General features: G+C 39.6%; 1 protein-coding gene across 1 annotated transcript in view; it reads right to left on the bottom strand.

Annotated features, from left to right (window-relative positions):
• Window positions 1–20,472, bottom strand: part of LIN7A (lin-7 cell polarity scaffold A) — a 127,888-nt gene that overhangs the window by 11,544 nt on the left and 95,872 nt on the right. Inside the window, exon 5 of the mRNA XM_086712735.1 lies at window positions 313–531. Within this exon, the coding sequence (XP_086568861.1) occupies window positions 313–531 (219 nt within the window). The remainder of the gene's footprint in view (window positions 1–312; window positions 532–20,472) is intronic.

Here is a 20,472-nt window from a genome sequence, read left to right as displayed (position 1 = left end):
AGTGATCTGGGTTACACAGAGGGTGTATTTTCTCGATTTGTATAAAGGCATCTCCTAATCTGTACCTGCCCCCCGCAAGTATATTATTTTCCAAAATATTTTACCTTTGCAGAAAATATGGCTGAATGACATAAAGTCAGCAACTGTCTTCTTGACATTTTCTGAGATCATCATTTTTTTATTTGCTTGATTGATTTTTGGGAGGCATTGTCAAACCTAATGACTTTAATCCAGCTGAGAAACTATATTAAAAACCGAAACAAACTTATATGCGTAAGGGACTTGCCTTGTGCGGAAGAAGGCACTTCTTACCTATGACATATGATTTTGCTGTGTTTGTTGCTGCTGCTGCTGTTGCTGCTGCTGGATTAGCAACTGTTGCTGCTGCCGACGCCGGGCGGTCCGGAGCTTTTCAAAGCGAGCCTCCATTTCTTCCAGGACTTTGGGGGTATATCGGACCACCAGCTTGACGCTGTCTTTAGCAGCCTTGAGTAGTTCTACCGCTTTCTCATGGTGTTCCCCTTCCACGCTCTGAAAAAACAGTGACATCTCTTAAAGGGGAGAGCTTGCATGTTCTTTTCCCTGCAAGACCAATCTGAAATTAGCATCTTATTAAAATCCCAGTTTGAAATCTCAAGAAGGTAGGGCAAGTGGCATTCATTGCCATTATCATTATTTATTGCATTTGTAGATGAAGTATAGGCAGGTTAGGATGCAGTAGGGTACCGGACGGATTGAATGGGGGCTCACGTTCAGAGGATCAGAAGCAATCAAGACCTCAAATATCACACTAACGTTTAGAGTGGGATTTCTAAATTTCACCTGGAAGAATAAATGCACTAGTCAAGAAAATTCTGACAAAATTTTAAAAAAGAGTAATAAAGGTAAAGTCTCCCTATCGGATATTAAATGTTATTAAAAATCTATAATGATTAAAGCAGTGTCTTATTGTTGTAGTAAGAGTTCTGAACAGAGTCCAGAAGCAGATCCATGATTATGTAAAACTCTGTTATAGGACAGATGTGGGATTTAGACCAAAGGGGGAAAGGACTGTTACATAAGGATGCTGAAACAAATAATAATTACAGATAGAAAGTAATGTGGAGCCCAAACCTCATAGTCTATGCTAAATATAACCGATCAAAAATTTAAACGTAAAAATAAAACCATAAAGCAACTAAAATGAAATAGAGGTGAACGTTCATCTTGCAATGGAAAAAGAATTCTGAAGTCAAAATGCCAAGGGGAAAATCACAAAATCAGATTTACGAATTCTAAGTTTCTCTATCTCATATACCATAAAAGCCAAATAACAAACCAGAAAAAAAAAACATTCTCAATTTCTGACAAATTTTTAATATTCTTAAATGGCAGTAAAGACCTAAGCAAAATGGGCACATGGACTCATGGACACATAATAATTCAAAAATAAAAACTCATGAAAGGATGTTTAAGCTTTCTTGTAATGAAATAAGTACAGATGAACACAAAATATTTCATTTTTAATTTAAAAATGGTAAATATGGTGTATTTGCAAGGATGTAGGGAAATGGCACTCTCATATACTGCTAATAACTTGACACAAACTGGTACAATTTTTCTAGAGGGCATTATCGTTATGCATTGAATAAGCCCTTTATAAAGAATAGTTTATTTTCAGAGAAATTTACTAAGGATATAATCAGATATGCACACATACCTATAAGGTAGGAGTGATAAAGCAGAAAGCAAAAAAATAAATCAATTCTCCGCTTTGGAGTACGAAGTCTTTTGAGCATCATGGTCCAGATGGTACAGATAATAGTTGGGGAAGCTATGTTTTTACCACAAGGAAATACAAAGAGGTTTCTTTTCCCAGAGCTTCTAAAGATTCTCCAGGTTAGGATTAGTGAGAAGCAAAACAGAAGAAAGCTGTAATCATATTAGAAGGGCTCTGAGAAAAGGAGATAATCTTCTTCCCTCTCAGCTGATCTTCAGGGCAGATGACATAACTCCTATTTTGTAGGATCGAAGTACAAAGGTCTTTTGACTTGCTTCATGGATAGAGCTCCTAGGAGAATCATCTGTGTGAGGAGATAGGCTGAGAGACTTCCAGAAAACCTAAGAGTGGGCTAAGGTGGCCGAGAAGCCACCCAAAATTGGTTGAGATCACATTTTACAACCCAAGCAGAAAGGGGACTCAAAATGGATATTATATTGAGTTACTCAAAGTAAAGTAAGTTGCATTTTAAGCACACTTCAGCTTATCTTGAGATTCATAATTACTACATTATACAGATTTGGAGACAAAAGATTATGTTCCATTCTATCACTTGCTTCAGCAAGCTGGAGTAGACTGAGAAAACAAAAAAGTGAAAAAAACCCCAAAAACTTTGAATTTAGCAATGAGGCAGTCACGCTGGTGTGTAAGAATGCGGCTTCCTCATGTGTTGGAGCACTAGGCAGATACTAAGGGTTTAAGAGATGACTGTGGTGAGCCCTGGAGGCAACTTCCATGACTACTCTTTCACTAACTCTGTGGTCAATGGAGAACAAGGGCTTATAAAAAAAAAAAAAAAAGCTGCTGGGCAGAGTGAATTTTTGCCTAAGCTAAAGCTTAGGGAAATAGACTTATTCATTGACGAATGTATTCTTTTAATTATTCAATCATTGACATGATCACTCAACAGATGCTTATTTAGCACATATTCTACAAATTATATTCTAAATACTTTAGAAGAACATAAAGGACAGGTGAACACTTTGACAACTGTGCACAATATAATCCCTGTTTTCAGTGTGCACAAAATTTCTAATTTGCCCCAAGGTGAATCGTTACTGTGTGAATCTCTCCTTCTAAAGGAAAGTGATTTGGCTGTCCCTGCTCTTCTCTAGTTTCTTCTTTAATATTAAAATGTATTTGTTGATAGGGTTCAATAACGCTGGTTCACATGTTTTCTAGGCCAGATGATTAGTCTCCAAACTCCTTTTGGTTTTTGGTCTATTTGCTTTCATCTAATAGGGTTGGAAATTCTAGGCCAGACCTTTGGAGGCCCATTATCCCAGTTTAGGCATTATGCCTGCAATTTTGAGTTGCCACAGGAGATCTGTGGTACTAATACATGGGGCCATCAAGTTCTCACCATAGGGACGAAAAGCTGAGAGAAATATGGCTGGTATGCCATACCGAACCCCACTGAACCATCAGTTATCCTCTCCAACCCCCAGCTCCGCTCCTCCCCACACAGTTAGCAATTTATAAAGGAGCAGACGCCATGGTCTTCGAATCTAGAATTTTTGCCTTGATTCTCTATCTCTGGTTTAGATGATGACTCAGGTTCCTCTGAGCTCACCAGAGTCAATAGGTCTCCTGGTTGGACTCTGCCTTTCGCTTTGCTTTCTTCACCAGGGCACAGAACCTTCTGAAGGTATTTGGGCCGAGTGTCATACTTCTTCTGCTTCCAAAAATGCTTTATGAAAATGGTAGAAATTACATGATTGAACAGTATAATAGAAACTAAGAGGTAATTCCAAGATTTGAAGAAGTGCAAGTATGTAAGATGTATTATTTCAAACACTGTTTAACTTTATGTTTTAGTTGTTTTTAGAAAAATGTCTTAACTTTTGTCTTAATGACTGATCTGGATGCCCTTTTCCATTGGCCTTGCCTACTTGGTGAATACTATTGGGTGCAATTGCTTATCTCTTCAACCTATAATTTACCTCTTAAGTGCTTTTAGTCCCTCAGCATAACTTTTTTTTTTTTTTTCTGCAAATTTGTATTTAAATTTCAGTTAGTTAGCATACGGTGTAGTATTAGTTTCAGGTGTAGACTTTAGTGACTCATCACTTACATACAACACCCAGAGCTCATCACAAGTGCCCTCCTCACCACCCATCCACCATTTAACCCATTCCCCTCAGTACAACTTTTTAGAAGACGAAGGCCGTTTTCTCTCCTTTCTTTTTCTTTTAAGGCAAGAACAAAAAAGCAGATCACCTACGCATGGATGTCTTATTCCATGCAAAAAAAGAAGCCAAACTATCTGCTCAGTTAGGATACACATACTGATATGCAAGCACTTGTCAACAGGTTATCCTTGAGCCCTGAACGTTTATCACCCATCCCTACTTCGGGCTTCTTCAATCTCTCACTCTTAATGAAAGTATGCCTTATTTTGAGCTAAATGTTTAAAACATGTTTTGAAATGCAATAGTTTATTTGTAAACGATTAAACTGTTTCTGTCAAGGCTGCACATCTAAAAGCCCTCCTGACTTGTTCTGTAACATTGTCCTGTAACAACCAGCTCAGTTTGATTGGTCACTTGAGAACCTGCACCTCCAGTTTTTCACCCAGCAGGAGAATGTGGCCCTCCTGGAATGTGAAGAGACTGAGCAAGCCTTCCAATTTTACAGCAAAAATCCCCTCTTGCATTTAAAACCTGAAATCCTTCCTATATGTTAAGATTTCATTCCCTTGCTTTGGAGTTTTGTTGTACTTACTGCAATTTTAGGAACTCATTAGCAAGGATTCATTTAATTTTTTTTAATGTGTTATTTATTTTTAAGACAGAGAGAGACAGAGCATGAGTGGGGATGGGGCAGAGAGAGAGGGAGACACAGAATCCGAAGCAGGCTCCAGGCTCTGAGCTGTCAGCACAGAGCCTGATGCGGGGCTCGAACTCATGAGCTGTGAGATGGTGACCTGAGCCGAAGTCGGACTGAGCCACCCAGGTGCCCCACAAGGATTCATTTAATAAAGACATCTGGTGAAAGTCAGATTTCAGTAAGAAAGGCGAGGGGTGGTCAAGAAGGCATGGGGGTATATAGTAGGTTCCTAGGAAATATTTAGACCAAAGAGAAGCACGGACCGGAAAGAGAAAAGGTCCTAAAAAGAAATATGATCTACCCTACAGTTAGGCATACTTTGGCCATGATCATTCACTGAAGTGAATTAAAATGCCCTAGGAAGAATGGACATTTCCATCCTGAAAAGATTTATTCCTTCTGCCGAACCTTTTAAAAATACACATAGAAATCAATATGGGGAGAATTAAAATCATTTTATTGCCATTTCCAGATGCATAAATACAAGCTAATGAAATATTAAATTGATACAAAACCGTAAGAGCTGCATCTCCTGTAATGTGAATATATAAAAGAAGATAGTTTCATTCAGGAAACCAGGGAAAAATAGCTTAGTAAAATCCAGATGCATACTTGTTGCATCAGCAATCCCATGCAGTTGTAAGTTCGAGGAAGCTTTAAAGCTAGTTAATTTAATGGAGGTTTAGCAAATCGGTGGCTGGCAAATGAACCAACTTAACAATATGGCCATTCTGATCTTTCAATGGTTCTTCTATTTCCACACTTTGTGAGACATCAGAATGGTTGCTTTTTCATGGTATGCTCGATTTCCTAGTTGATTAAGAATTCTCTCTCATAAAAGAGACTTTGGATCACACCGCAGACACTAATTTGCTCATGACTTGTGTTTTCTCCTCGCTGCAATTGAGAAACTAGTTGTTAAATTTTGACCCTGGCTAGCCCTCAGATGGAAGAGATGCCTGCCCTGGGAAGGAAGCTTGTTATCTGTGCATAATTAGCTGTCAAATGGCCCATGCCCAGGTCTTTATGCAGGTCTTTCTCTGTGGGGATTACATGAATATAATCTTCACGGAGTTTGCTGATAGGTAAGTTGCTTAAACACTTTTTCTGATAACCAAGAGTTGGCTATGCTTCTCAGTTATTCTAGGCATATCTTGAGCGAGGTTTATGCATGGGTTCCTAAATGACATCAGTCATTCCTTTGGATTAAGGGCCAAATGATGTTATCAGGGAGTAAATGATATGAAGAGCATTGGATTACAATATCTAGGTAGCTCAGAAACTCAGAACATTGTAGCTATAAAGACCCTTAGAAACAATCCTAGTTATCTCCTTGCATTTTAGTGTTTGTCTAGCTAACATCCATCACCGTTCACGTTACAAAATGTTCTTCTTGGGATGAGAACTTTTAAAATTGACTTTGTTAACAACTTTCAAATATGCAATACAGAATTATTAACTACAGTCACCATGCTGTGCATTATATCCCCATGACTTATTCATTTTATAACTGGAAATTTGCACCTTTTGTACAAAACTTGTTTGTGCCATGTGAAAAGGTAGGAACTAGTGACAAGGGTAAGATCTATAAGAGTTGGCTGGTGAAGGAGCAGCATGAGTCTATGTGAAGGGCTTAATATTAGTAGATTATGATTCTCAAGTTTGAAATGACCCGATATAGCCGAAGACAGACCAACTCCTTTTCCACAAAGTTAACAGTGATCGATCATTTTGTTCTTATCACAGCTTTCCTTTTAGTCCGCTAAAGCATTTTATTAAGCGTGTGTGCATCTAGGGGCGTGTGGGTGGCTCAGTCGGTTAAGCTTCTGACTTCGAGGCAGGTCATGATCTCAGGGTTTGTGGGTTCAATCCCCACATCAGGCTCTGTGGTGGACAGCTCAGAGCCTGGAGTCTGCTTCGGATTCTGTGTCTCCCTGTCTCTCTGACCCTCTGCTGTTCACGCTATGTCTCCGTCTCTCTCTCTCTCTCTCAAAAATAAACATAATAAAAAGAATGCATACATTTATACATATAAATGTGTTCCTGTGTGTGTGTGTGCGTATAGTCTAACATTTATGGAACACTTACTAAGTGCAGAGCACTGTTGGCTACTTTCTGTGCATCATATCTAATCCTCACAACTCTATAAGAAAGGTACTAGAGAGTTTAAGAAATTTATCCTAGGTCCCCAGGTAGTAAGCAGAACTTAGATCTGTTTCCAGAGATTAGGCTCTTACCTACAAAATCCATAGCCTTAAACAAGATACTAGAGAGTAAATACCATATGGGTGGCTCTTCCTTAGTTGCGGTTTTTTAGACCAGTAGTTTTTAAACCTGTATATACATAGGAATCAATCGAGGCATTTTTAAAATATTAGAGGCCTAGACTGGGTCTCAAACTTGCTATATCCACAGCGGTATGACCTAGGAATATGTGACTTTATAAAACTCTGATATAGCCAGTCAGCCAGTCCCTGACACGTAGATTAGTGTTTGGACACAGTGCTCTAGACTATAACTAACCCAAATAGTAAAAAGTAAGAGTTTCTTTACTAAGTTACTCCAGGAAAGAGACCTGGGTAGGTTAGAAACTCATAATTTTGCCTTGTAGTAGCTCTAGAATCATCATTTTTGGTCACTGAGAAAATGTATACATATTGATCAGGTGTTTAATTAAGAATTGGGCCGCCTGGGTGGCGTAGTCGGTTAAGCGTCCGACTTCAGCCAGGTCACGATCTCGTGGTCCGTGAGATCGAGCCCCGCATCGGGCTCTGGGCTGATGGCTCAGAGCCTGGAGCCTGTTTCCGATTCTGTGTCTCCCTCTCTCTCTGCCCCTCCCCCGTTCATGCTCTGTCTCTCTCTGTCCCAAAAATAAATAAACGTTGAAAAAAAAAATGGAATATCTTTGCACAAGCTACAGGACATATTCAGAAAAAACTTTTTGACTTTTGATCCACTGTTTTCCTCAAATATGTTAATTTCTTGTTCTAAATGTATTCTCTTTTGCTGAAGGAAAGTGGCAAGTGTATAAAAAGTATCACGTTTATCCCCTGGAAAAAATATGCTAATATTCTCCCATAGTACTTTGTTCCTGCCTAAATGATAATATCTATTTCAGTGCACTGTAATTTATCAGTTTACAATCATTCTGCTGTCACCAGACTGTCCAAGGGTAGGATCAGTCTTATTTATCTCTGTGCGCAGCATCTATTGTGTGCTCAATTAATAGTCAATGAATAAACCATCTTTCTCTTTTCCTCCTCTCCCTCCCGCCCTCTCTCTCATATATATATATATATATATATATATATATATATATGGTAAGCTGCTTAGTATCTCCAAGCTTTAATTTCTTCATCTGTAAAACTGGTATCATAGAGTATCTATTTATAAAGTCTCATTATGGGAATTAAACTTAATATACACAAAGCACCTGGAAAAGTGTGTGACATTTAAAAAGGACCCAACAAATGCTAGTTCTTTGTGATAATCTTACTGTAGAACTTCAGAGGCTTAAGGACAACAGCAACAACAAAATCTAATTCTGGAATAAGCAGAAGTTTCCTTTATATTATCCTGGGGCAAAGTTTATTAAATAAATTAACAGTTTGTTGGAAGAATGTTTCAAGCTACTTAAGTAAATCAACTGCTTCTAATCACTGTTAAGTAATTTAGAAGCATCATTTCCATACATACAATTGATATGTTAATTACAAACAATCATTATTTATTCATTAAAAAAATATTCTTCTCAGTCTTTCCACTAGGTCATATTTTGTTAAGGAGAGGGAAAGTGTACAGAAGATTTGCCTGATGCATGATGTGAGCAAACTTGAGAGGGGAAAGCCATCGAATGACCAAACACTACAAAAAGGAGCAGAGAGGTTGACAGGAAAAAAGGTGTATGTAGTTACACACATTTTCATCCTGTTAGTTACAAATATAAAAATTTCTGAACCGTGAGCGTGGAGAGTATAGAGCATTACCAGCAGGCCCCAGGGGCAGAAAACCTAGAGGGAGCAAAAGCTTTAGAGAAAATCAGCACCAGCAATCACAAATCTAGCATTTAGGTGATCTCAGCTCACCTTTCAGATCTGGAGATTAAAATTGGAAACAAATGCAGCTGCTACATTTCAGTTGTAATGCTTTATAGTAACTGCTCAACCCTTGATATTCTGGCACCAAGAGGAGTAAAACCAATTCCTGAGGGTTTTGGGAATGAAGAATAAACACACACACACAACTGCACATAAACATGCAATAAATACACACATGCATTCAATAAACACATGTACATACACGTGCACATACAATAGACATACACACCCATACATATGTGCACATAAATACACACACACACACGCACACACAGCCATTTTCAGGAATACAAATGTGAGCACTAGAGATTTGGAAACAGAAGAAAGCTGCATGGGAAAATTATTCCTAGAAAATGAGATCTTCCAATGAAATCTGTTAGTTTTTGAGTGGTAGGTTTCACCAAGATGTCGAGGTTACGGCAAACACTTTCCAGGCATGATTCACCTGATTTGTCCTTCTACAAGGCATGCTATGTCTGCTCACACTCTCCCAAGCCGTGACACTCTGTGACACTAAACCCCTGAGGAGCAGAGACTTGCTAATGTTCAGAAACAGGTGTGTAGAAATTGCCGGTTCTCGGTATTTGCTTCCGGGTGTAGTTTGGCAAACGGGAGGAGGTGTGGAGGTGTAATGACCACCAGCCCACATACCACCCGAAAACTGTCTCCTCCTCCATACTCAGCACTATTACAGAAACATGCAAATATATCTCAGTCACTAAAACTTAGTGCGACTCCATCAAATCATCAAACTGACCTTTAGCCCAGCCCATGTGACAGCGGGAACAGCCCAGAGATTGAAGTCAAGAAGATCGGGGTGTGTGAAGAGTAGACAAATCACTAAGAGTCTGATCTTTAGGAAATGCCCTTCCTCTTTGTGCCTCAGTTCCCAGAGACAGTCTTGGGTTTTAGCACTGATGTCCCAGGAAGTACCTCAGTCCCAAGCAATAAGAGACAGTTGGTCATCCATTAACATGCAGGAAGATGTTGCTGAGTGTAAATAGTAGTGCCCGGTACATGCTATTTCTTTAGTATACATTTGGTTATGTTTGTTCGTCTTTTTTTTTTTTTTTTTAAAATCAGCAGCCCTGTGGAATTTGAATTTTCAGTGGACATGAGGGGAAGACATTTTACCAAACAAGGACAGGTCCCCTGACCACCAAAGGGCAGCATGAGGAAGAGGAAGGGAGAAAGAGATCTGACTTAGAAGACACGTTTGAAAGAGTAGGTTTTCTGGCACTCAGGTCATTATTGCTCACTTTGCAATTCTGCCAGGGCCTTAGATGCAGACCTGGTACCATGGAGCATGATCTCCTTCTGCCGCTGCAGAAACCCAAGAATGGTGGAGCCTGGCTTAAAATGGCAAACCAGTTTCGAAGGGGTACCCAGATTCAGTTGAGGTTTTAAATGTCAATGAAGTCGTGCTGCGTATCCGGACACTGGCTACGATCCCTAAAGACAAACACCGAAGTCCCTCCTCTGAATTTTAGGATGGGTGGGCTGTTATTATGTCAGGGACAAGGCTAATGCTGGAGGGGTCTATGAAAGATTTTACAACTTAGAACAAAGGTTTAGTCTACAGGAGGTTTGGGGGAATCTTATTTAACTGAGTGTGGCACACAGCATCCTATCTCCTCTCCCTGCAATAACACTGGGATTCTGTCAACCAGAAACGGGTTTTTGTTTTTTTTGTTTTCCCCTTCAGTTATCTTACTCTAGTGATCTCGCGGAGATCACAGTCTTCTACGGGGTGTCAGAAATAATAATGTGTTCCTGAAATTATTCAATCAAATCCTTCAAAGGATACACTTTATTATTTAACCCGTTTTGGAATCCTAGACACCCAGGCAATTCATAGAAAGCACAAGGGAGAAACAAAACAAATCTAGGCAGGGGCTGTCTGAGTCCACAGCTGTCAAATGTGTTTCTTGTGACGTGTGAAACAGCAGGGACATTTATGCCGCCGTGTACCATGAATGACAAACATTAATAAGAGCTAAACAGTTGATTTAATTGCAGAGACTCAACATTACGGATGCCTTCTTGCAGGAGAAGTGAACATTTAAAGGATATTTCAGGTTTACTGTCCAATACCTCTCCGGCTCTGCATACACACGTCTTTACCAATTAAAAGCACACCCACAGAACATGTTCAGATCCGTCACCAGTGACTTACACTAAGATTTTTCATGTAGGTTCACAAAATAAAATTTATTGCCAATGCTCTAACTGGCTCTAACCTCCAAAGATTCTTTTCACCCCTCCTCTCTGGTTCTTGCCGTCACTAGCCACGCAGCCATCCAAACTGGACACTTTGGGGACATCTTTAATGCTCCCTTCAACTCACATCCAATTAACCACCACACTCTACTGACTGATAATTCATTCCCCGTGTAATATCTCACCTCATCCTCTCCTCCCTCTTATTTCTGATCATTTCTTGCCTAGATTTTAAAATATCCTCTACCTTCTCTCTCATCAGAACTCTTCTCCAGATTCTTGTCGGAGTCACTTGGTCTTTCCATGCTGTTGCTTAAATCTAGTGAAGGGCAGAAAATGCACAGCTCTGGTAGACACTGTCCTAGAGGCCAAGGACTGCGCCACATCGATTGTTCTTCCCCAGTCCCCAGCACGGTGCACAGTACTTACCCAACAGCTCAGAGCCTGGAGCCTGCTTCCGATTCTGTGCCTCCCTCTCTCTCTGCCCCTCCCCCACTCTTATCTCCCTAATCTTTGCCCCCTATCAGTATTCACCCCACAGAAATAGTCACCGGTATACATGAAGATTTTCACTGAAGCAGTGTTCACAATAACAAAACAAAACAAAACAAAAAGCCAACTGGGTAGCAAGGTAAATGTCCATCACTGGGGGAACGGTTAGATTAACTGTGGTACTCACACACCATAGAATACTATAGAGCAGATTAAAAAATGTAAATATAAACTGACATGGCAAGATACCCAAGACATACTTCTGAGAAAGCAAGTCATAGAATAATAAGCATGTGGAAATATCCGTACATTTTTAAAACTTATAGTAATACCTAACATTCACGATTTACTATTTACTGGTAGGTATTGTTCTAGGTGCTTTAAATTTATCAAAATAGTTACTCTTCATAAGAACGTGGTGAGGTATGTAATGTTATCATCCTAATTTTGTATGAGGAAACTGAGGCACAGTAAGTTTCCAAGGGCACACTATTAATGGGAAATGACCCTGTCTCCATGCTTGCCTTATAATCACTGCTCTGTCTTGTCTCATATGTTTACGTCTAAAATAAACACGTAATTAAATGTGTGTGTGTGTGTGTGTGTACTTGAGTGCAAAGAAAATGTTTGCATAAATACACATCACCATAGCGTATCTTCATGGGGAAGGTTTGGAGAGAGAAAGGAACTAGAATGGAAGAAGAGGCGAATGACTAAAGGGGCTTTTACAAAAAATTGACAGCAGTCTTTCTCACTGAATTATTTGGAAATTTTATAAGGATGTACTCACATATTTTTTGTATAATTTGTTTTAATACAATAGTTCAGCATCATCATAAGGAAAATGAGAATAAACCAAAGAGGTGGGACAAAGGCCAATTGTGTTTAAAAAGTGCTTTGAAGCACAGCTTTGAAGTAATTTGAGCAAAAATAAATCATAACTGTAATTGCCTGGGTAATTTAGGTGAAATGAAGGGATTTTAGCTGCATTACCACAGAAATTATGGATGTAGAAGTGTGGTCTGTGTGAGCCTCAAAACCCCAATTATGAGAGAATGTGACTGAGATTCCCTTTGACCAGTCATGGCTGAATGTTTTTTCTGCTGGTACATTAATTTGCAGAAACCTGAGTTTTCCTTTCTTCCTCGTCCTCTCGGTTTATTGGTCTGTGCTAGCATTTCAGTGACATGGCCTGGTAGATCACTCATGTTGAAGTGGGAATGCTCTACATCCAGGTTTTCAGGGAATGATGTTTGAGAAATGGTGAAAGAATTATGAAATACTGCAGGTTTAAATTTTTGCTTTTTATCTAATGGCTCCTGAGATGAAAAACGGCAGTGATTTCCAGCTTGATAGATGTGAGCTCCCAGAGGGAGGTACACATCAGTCCACCTAGGAATTTTTTTGCAAATGAAATAAGTTGGCTTTATATTCTTGCCTTCATATGGTTATTATTGATCCTCTGCCCCTTGTCCCCCAAATAACAATGTGTTGTAACAAACACATTCTCTATATAATAGATTCATAATTAGATGCATGTTTTTCCTCTTACTAAACATTAAGTTCTATGCATGCCTGCCTGGTTGCCTTGCCTCTAATTGTGGTTCTCGCTAAACCACTTTGCACACTGCAATCAGAGTAATCACTCTAAAATGCACATTTAATCATGTCACTGTCTTGCCTGAAGTCCTTCTGGGTTGCCATATTGCTCAGACACAGCCCAGTGGCTTCAGGCCAGTGTGCCTCATCACAATATGGCCCCTGATTATATTTTCAGGCTCCAGACAGAAGAACTGGCCATTTTGTCTCATGTCTGGACTCTGGTATCGTTCTCCCTGAGGTGGCTCTGATATTCCTCGCTGCCTCCGTTCACCTACAGCATCTTCTCATCTGTGAGTCTCCTCCACAGGAGGAACCATCTCTAGCCTTTCCAAGCCCCGGTTAGGTTACCATCCATAATCTCCCACAGAACCCCATACTTAAGCCTATTTCTTTCCCATACCTATAAAGATAAAATCAGAGGTATTCATTTATTTATGTAAAAAATTTTTTTTAATGTTTTGTTTTGTTTTGAGAGACAGCACGAGCGGGGCAGGAGCAGAGAGAGGGAGGGAGACATGGAACCCGAAGCAGGCTCCAGGCTTTGAGCTGTCAACACGGAGCCTGATGAGTGACGCCCGGCTCATACTCAAGGACCACGAGATCATGACCTGAGCAGAAGTCGGACTGAGCCTCCCAGGCACCCCTAGAGGTATTTATTTTTTATGTCACCAATGACTCAGACAACACCAGACCCAGCGATATTTTGCTGAATGAACGAATACCTACATTTTACAAACTGACGTTCATCAACCAATTTGTAACTTAGCTGTGCTGTCAGCTCTCTGAGAAAACAATGATTTCTTAGTTAAATTAATAGCTGCTGTCGTCATTATAAACTAGCCATGATTATCAACATTTATTCAGTTTTTATTATGTGTCAGGAACCGTGTTATGGCATTTTAACACCAAAACTTAAAAAAACGAGGTAGCCACTGTTACCATCTCTTCGCGATAAGGAAACTAAAGTTCAGAGAAATTACCAAATTACTTCTCAAATTCCAGGCATTCCATTGAATTCGTTTGTGAGAATTAAATCACCCAGCACATTCAGAGCGCTTGGCAAATGCCTAGATGCTCTCAGAGGAAGCCTTTTCTGTTACTTTTGTTCCTGAGTTTGTGACTACCGCCTGCTTTGCTTCTAAACCAAGTATGCAGGGAATTGTAAATTGCCATTTTAATGTAGTGGCATATATATTGAATAGAAGATATATATATATATATATATATATATATATATATATATATATTTAGTTACATTTTTAAAAATTAGTACAAACTTGAAAAATTAAAAAAAAAAAAAAAAAGGAGTTACTACCACTGACCTCACCTGTGGCTCCCCTGGTGCTTCTCCAACATTCCAACATGCCAGGTGTTCTTCCACTAGCTCTTTCCTCTGAATGGAATGTTCTTCCCTACATACTCACGTGGCTGACCCCCTCATCCCCTCTCATCCTCTCCAGTATCACCTTCTCTGACCACCCAGCACTGCACCCTCCCCTTCTCGTACCCTGGCACTCCCTATCCTCCTTACATTTCTTGTTTTTCCCTTCACACTTGCCACTGTCTAACACTGTATATGTTTATTTATTTATTTCATTTTTTGTTTATCTGGAATATAAACTCCACGAAGGAAAGAATTTCTTTCTTTCTCTTTTTTTTTTTTTTCACTAGAGAATCCTGACTATACCAAATAGTGCTTAGCACACTCGAGATGCTTAAAAAGTACTTTTTGAATGAATGAATGAATATCAAGACTACAACCGGGCAATGTTGTGTAAACTTGTTTGGCCACATATGTGCTCTAGATACAGAGAACTTAACTGTCTTTTGTCAACTGATTGCTCTATTTTTATCTCTCAAACTAAAATTTTGGTGGAATAACTGAGCAGGTAGGCTATTAGAGAAAGCAAATGACTGTGGTTAGATCAGGAGAGAGCCACACGACAGAGATAGTTAAAGTTTAAAGTTTGACTCAGGTTCCCCATTTCTATAAATAATTGAAAATGCACCAGAGGGAATTTTAATGAGTATAATTAAGTTTATTCCCAGAATAATCAAATATGCCTAATAAGTTGCACATAATTAACTTCTTGAGGATTTTCTTAAACAATACATTTATTAGAGGTCAAGCAGGTTAAAAATGATTGGGTTTCCTTGTGGAACACTCCAAATATGGGCAAAATATATTCAATGCACCCGGAGGAAATCACATTTTTAACATCTACAAATATTGACACCATAAAATGATGTGTGATCTGCGAGTTAGTATCATACAGCTGTTTATCATCCCTCCTGCCAATTCCATTTAATAAAATAAGGCCCATGTGAAATGGTGTGTGCAGTGGGTTCCTGTGGTAGTTAGCTCTGTCTCAATTGCTATAGCATGGGCAGTGATATTTAAAGTTGCTTCTAGGGGTACCTGGGTGGCTTGGTCGGTTAAGCGTCCGACTTTGGCTCAGGTCATGATCTCACAATCCGTGAGTTCGAGCCCCGCGTCGGGCTCTGTGCTGACAGCTCAGAACCTGGAGCCTGTTTCCGATTCTGTGTCTCCCTCTGTCTCTGACCCTCCCCTGTTCATGCTCTGTCTCTCTCTGTCTCAAAAATAAATAAATGTTAAAAAAATTTTTTTAAAGTTGCTTCTTACATTGCTTAAGAACGAGTAACGATGCAATCATCATTTAAATTTTCTAAAAGCAAGGACACAAAAATAAAGAGAATTTCAGGATTAGCAGCTGTCCGTCCTGTTTTTGCCTGGTGGCAAGCCTCATTCCAGACCCATGTAAAACTCAGACAGCTCTCAGTCTCAGGCTCCCTGCAGACTTCAGTTCCTGACTTTATGGAATGGTCAAATAGATACTGCGCCATCCAGATTGAGGCAGAAGAGAAAAGTTGCACAGCCTTAGCATATTTCTGTTTATGACACACTGGCACAATATTTCTACAAATCACTCAAAACTATATAGAAGGCCAATTATGAGTAATGTAGCCATTTCTATTTATGAAAAACTTAACTTGATGTCTCCAGGAGACTTAGATAAAAGCGAGCCCCTTTAGGGTATGATCTATGTTTTGCTTAAACTGATCTTTTCCCGGTACCAAGCATGGGCACATGGTAAATAATTCTTTTTTTGACAGTCTGATTGAATCCGTTAAAGTCATTTTCTTAAAATATGGCTCGCCTGTAGACACAGATTCAGTCATAGAAGAGCTGTCAATCTCTTTGCCTTTATCACCCATGGTAACTAAGGTCAATGGCAGGGCTCCTGCTCATGGATCCTGTAATTCTGAGACATGCCTTGGATGAAGTCTCCTTTCCAGAATGGTTGTCATTTGTGAAATTCCCTACATGTGATGATTTGGTAGAAGTCCACTCTATGTTTCTACATTTCAGAGTAGTCAGCAGTGATAAAATTACCCACTAATGATTCTGTATCTATGAGAGAAGAAGAGAGAATAAACCAAGGAGAGAAGGAAGGCCTATGGTTCATATGACACACTTTGCAACTTCATTAAAAGTGGTCATGGCTGAACTTAGAAAGGCGTAGTCCTGGCATCATGACTGCCGAGACTCTCTCACCCCATTTCCCGTATCTGAGGCTCAGCAACTAACACCTAAGTTTGGGCATCTCATACGAACGTCTCAGTAATCACACATAGTTTATGATGTGTTACGTGCCTGCCATCTGTACCAGTGTCTTCTTTCTTTGAAAATAAAATCAAGAACAAGTCCAGATCAAAACCCATTGTGGAAAACTGCACAAACTCGAAGACTTGACTTGGTTTGCATTTCATTAGGTATACCTCTGGGACTGTGGTATATTAACAACATCTTAACTGTGCTTTAGGCTGGTGCCAGCAGTCTATAGACCAACGTTTAATAACCTAAAAGAATGTTGTTTCTCAAGCAAGTTAGGCTTAAACTGAATCACAAAGCATAGCTTTTAGGTCATAGAAATTGGCTTCTCTGCTAATGGTTAGAACAATAACTGGTGATTGGGTTTGGTGAATTCCTTAAAGCAAAAATGATACCAGAACTTGATCTAGTACAGAATTTTAAGACAGATGCTGTATTCCTTTGAGATAAACCACATATTTCTCAGCCAACAGAAGAAGGATGATTACTTCCATTTTCTGCATTTGCAAATTAAGACTTTGTAGCAACAGGAAATACAGAGAGACCCATCTAAGAGCTTGGTGAAAAGGCTGCTGGATAATAATATACACCAATCATGGTGTGTGTTTTGTGGGAAGATAAAGTTTGTTTTTTGGGTTTTCTTTTTGGCCAATACTATCTATATTTATTAATTCTCTCTTTTACCCTCATTACTATTAGGCAAGGTAGATAGGACAGGTGCCACTAAATCAGCTTTGCAGATGTAAGAACACCAAAAAATCCAATGACTCAACAATAACAACCAATGAATAGGATCCAACTGCCTCTGGACTTAGATGGTCAATGGGGAGGGTTGGGGGGGGGGCATTTACTGCCTCTTGAAGATAAGCAGAGACCAGAGGAAATGGCTTGGTCTGAGCTGAGAGTTTAAATGCATAGGTAGGCAAAATTGTAAGATAAAGAGACTATTACCTGTCTTAAAGGAAAGGAATTTACCCTGATAGCTAATATAAATACTATTAATAAGAATTAACAGTTAGTGGCAGATACTTCCACATACTTTCTCTTAGTTAATCTTCGTATCAGCCGCTCTGTGAAAGAGGTATGGTTATTTCTGCATTATACATGATGAAACAGAGTTTCAAAAAGTAACTGATCATATTATGATTAGAGTATCCTTACACTCCTCAGAAGCTATAAGAACTTGAAATTTCTTGTCTTATTTGAAATGTTGAAAATATCAATTGGCAATAAAGTAAAAGTTTTGTAATTTCCATTGAAAGTAATAACAGAAAGACAGAAAATGGCTTCTGAAGTTGTTCTCAGGTGCCAGATCTTAGGTCAAGTGGTTTAAGGGTATAGAAAGAGAACGTCAGTATAGAAAAAACAATACTACTAAAATAGCGAAAAAGGATAATACATTTCATTTCATAATGAATAGCCATAGAAGGTATCAGAAATCCTTAGCCTAACTCTCTCTGTCTCTCAAAAATAAACAAACATTAAAAAATTTTAAAAACTTATAAAAAATAGGGGGCACCAGGGTGGCTTAGTCTGTTAAGCAAGTGTCCAACTTCGGCTCAGGTCATGATCTTGCGGTCCAAGGGTTTGAGCCCCATGTTGGGCTCTGTGCTGACAGCTCAGAGCCTGGAGCCTGCTTCAGATTCTGTGTCTCCATGTCTCTCTGCCTCTCTCCACGTCGTGCTCTGTCACTCTCTGTCTCTCAAAAATAAACATTAAATTTTTCTCCACCTCATGCTCTGTCTCTGTTTCTCAAAAATAAACGTTAAACTTTTTTTTAATTATAAAAAAGAAATCCTTAGCCTATCACCAGAATTGGTGAACATCAAGATTCCTATTGTACTTACAATGAAAGGAAATAAAACCTTTTTGGTAGCACCTAGAAGAATCTGCCCTATCTGGTTTCCAACCAACTCTTCAGCTCATCTTATCTGACTCTCCATGACCCAGTCGCTCTGTTCTTCTTTCAGCCACTGTTAGTCATTGACTTCCCTACTTGGGTATCTTCACCCAAGCTCCTTCCTCTGAGGATGATGGACTCTTCCTTGCCCTTTGCCTCAGCCTATATATCACCCTTCAAAGGGACTATTCCTACCACTATAAAGTAGCTCCTTGTATTCTTTTACATGGTGACTTGTTTTCTTCTGCTCCTTTTCCCTTTCTAACACTTGTCATACTTGTCATGGTGTTTAATTATGAGGCAGTTTCATATCCTGAAATATAAATTTGTGTTCTTTACGTGTTCCCCCACCCAGCGTCCTTCAGTCTCACCTAGGTGGCAAAAAAAAAAAGGACTCAAAAATAGCTGAAAACCCTTGGCTGTAAGAAAGAAAGAGATGGCAGCTTTTTTTTTTTTTTTTTTCATCATCCAAAGACAAGATAGAATTGGGGCTGGAGGAAAGACAAAGAGAAGGCTGAAGGGCTTCACTGCTTGTATAGACAAAAAGTAGGAGAAAAGTACCCAAAGTGGGAAGGGAAGAAGGAAGTTGCATTGTCAGAACAGAAGTAGGGTGGAAAAGATTCAGCACATGCTGACTTGAGCGTCAAAAACCAATTTGTCCATGGCCTGCGGACAACTGGTCCTATGACATAGTCCTGGACATGTGTCAGCTCACTGGATTTAGGATATTAACACACTGCATAATGTGCAGGAGGCTGAATAATGGCCCTCAAAGGTCTTCTTCCCTGGAACCTGTAAATGTTGCCTTACATGGAAAAAGGGTCTCCGCAGATGTGTTTAACAATCTTGTGATAAGGAGATCATCCCGTATGATCTTGGTGGGCCCTAAATGCAAGCACAAGTGTCCTTGTAAGAGCGGAGTGGAGGAAGATCTGACACAGAAGAGAAAAAGGTAACGTTACCATGGAGGCAGAGGTCTGAGGGCGGTGGCCACTGGTCAAGGAATGCAGGCAGCCACTAGAGCTAGAAGAAACAAGAAAGGAAGGGATTCTCCTCTAGAGCCTCAGGAGGGAGCACAGTCCTGTTCACACCTTGGTTTGGGGTCATTCAGCTGATTTCAGACTCCTGGCCTCTAGAACTACATGAGAACATGTTTCTATTGTTTAAGCCATCAAGTTTGTGGTAATTTGTTGGAGCAAACTAATCCATACCTGGAGTGAAAACTCCGACCAATGTAGAATTGCACTGAAGCTTTGGGGGGATTTCCTTTAGGTTGGGATAAGTGATAGATAGATCACTAGTTACACATACATTTATCATTTATTATTATTACCATCACCATCATTTTCTTACTCTCTACCAGGCAGAAAGTTCCATGAGAGTTGCAACCTTTTTTTATTTTGTTCACCATCTATACCCAGGGCTTAGCGCAGCAGCTGTCACATAATAATTGCTCTACAAATAATCATCAGATGAATGAAAAAAAATGCTAAAATATCAGCAGAAAATGAGGAAAACACAAACAACACATGGTAAAAATAACTCTGAGAAAGACTGCACCAGCAACTACATTTATCAGTCACACACCCATTATCTGCAATCTAAATAGAGATTTAGGTCAGTCTGACCCCATACGTAGGAATGCTTTCTAGCATCTACAGATTTGTACTTCATTACTCACTGACTGTGAGCGTGTCCTGGCACAGATACACTTTAAGTCAGCTTATCAGCACAATCTCAGTGCACGCTCAAAGCTCAAGCTGATCTGTTAATGTCTGAGAACCACTATACCCAGCGCTCATTTCTGCAGGCTGAAATCACAGGGCGGGGATGCGGCAGTTCTATCTGTGAGCTACTGTTACCGCTTCCATTGGCACAGCACAGTTCTTTCCTATTCCACTTTTTAAGTGAAAAGATCTCTGATCCTGAGCCAACTCAG

The sequence above is a fragment of the Puma concolor genome, chromosome B4 (genome assembly GCF_028749965.1).
Source record: "Puma concolor isolate L17-30 chromosome B4, mPumCon1.1.hap2, whole genome shotgun sequence".
NCBI classification, from domain to species: Eukaryota; Metazoa; Chordata; class Mammalia; order Carnivora; family Felidae; genus Puma; species Puma concolor.
Note: the sequence above shows the minus strand (reverse complement) of the source record. Positions and strands in the feature narration are given on the sequence as shown.